Source organism: Morus notabilis, unplaced genomic scaffold (assembly GCF_000414095.1).
Source record: "Morus notabilis unplaced genomic scaffold, ASM41409v2 Scaffold1404, whole genome shotgun sequence".
Lineage (NCBI taxonomy): Eukaryota > Viridiplantae > Streptophyta > Magnoliopsida > Rosales > Moraceae > Morus > Morus notabilis.
In genome coordinates, this window is record NW_010361280.1 from 167,597 (window position 1) to 168,576 (window position 980).

At 38.3% G+C, this 980-nt stretch overlaps 1 protein-coding gene across 1 annotated transcript in view; it reads left to right on the forward strand.

Moving 5' to 3' along the window:
- Positions 1-13: 13 nt before the first annotated feature.
- LOC21392965 (putative disease resistance protein RGA4) overlaps positions 14-980 on the forward strand; it is a 7,523-nt gene continuing 6,556 nt past the window's right edge. Inside the window, exon 1 of the mRNA XM_024166250.1 lies at positions 14-161. Coding sequence (XP_024022018.1) covers positions 14-161 — 148 coding nt within the window. The remainder of the gene's footprint in view (positions 162-980) is intronic.

A 980-nucleotide genomic window follows, 5' to 3' on the forward strand; every position in this document is an offset into this window, starting at 1 on the left:
AAAGATATAGGTAATGTCGAATAACTCATCATGGACTGTACCATGTCCAACAAGGTCCTATTTCTTCTCTCAGCTACACCATTCTGCTGTGGAGTGCCAGGTGCAGTTAAATGGGATAGAATCCCATTCTCTAATAAGTATCCGGGGAACTCATCAGAGAGGTATTCTCCACCTCGATCGGATCAAAGTGCCTTTATGGGTTTACCCAGTTACTTTTCCACCTCAGCCCAAAACTCCTTGAATTTATCAAAAGTTTCATTTTTGTGGCGCAATATGTACACATAACCATATCTTGAGTAATCATCGATAAAAGTCACGTAATACTCATACCCTCCTCTTACCTTGATGTTCATGGGACCACAAACATCACTGTGCACAAGTTCAAGAACATTTTCAGCCCTATTGCCTTTAGACCCAAATGGTCTTTTGGTCATTTTCCCTCCAAACAAGATTCACCATTGGGGTAAGGACTCAACCTTTAAAGAACTTAAAGGTCCATCCTTTACCAACCTCTGTATCCTGTTAAAGCTAATATGACCAAGTCGCAAATGCCAAAGATATGTCTCATTAGAGTGAGAAGTTTTAAGCCTTTTAGAGTTATTAACAACTTCAGTGTTTAGCAGTGAGTCCATCTTAGGTTTGATAAAATATAGATTATTTTGCATCCATCCATCACAGATAAAAGACTTGTTTTTACGAATCACAACTTTATTATTAAAAGAAACTGAATAAGAATCCTTAAATAAACAAGCAACAGAAATAAGATTCCTCTTAAATTGAGGAACATAAAAACAGTCTCGCAAAAATAAACTCCTATAACTATCAAAATAAAGATGGACGTCTCCCACTGCTTCAGCCAACACTAGTGTTCCAACGCCCATCCTCAACGTGAAGCTTTCATTTAGAAGACTTCTCGTTTGCTTGAACCCCTGCAGAGAAACACACACATGATTAGTTGCTCCAGAATCTATGACCCAGTT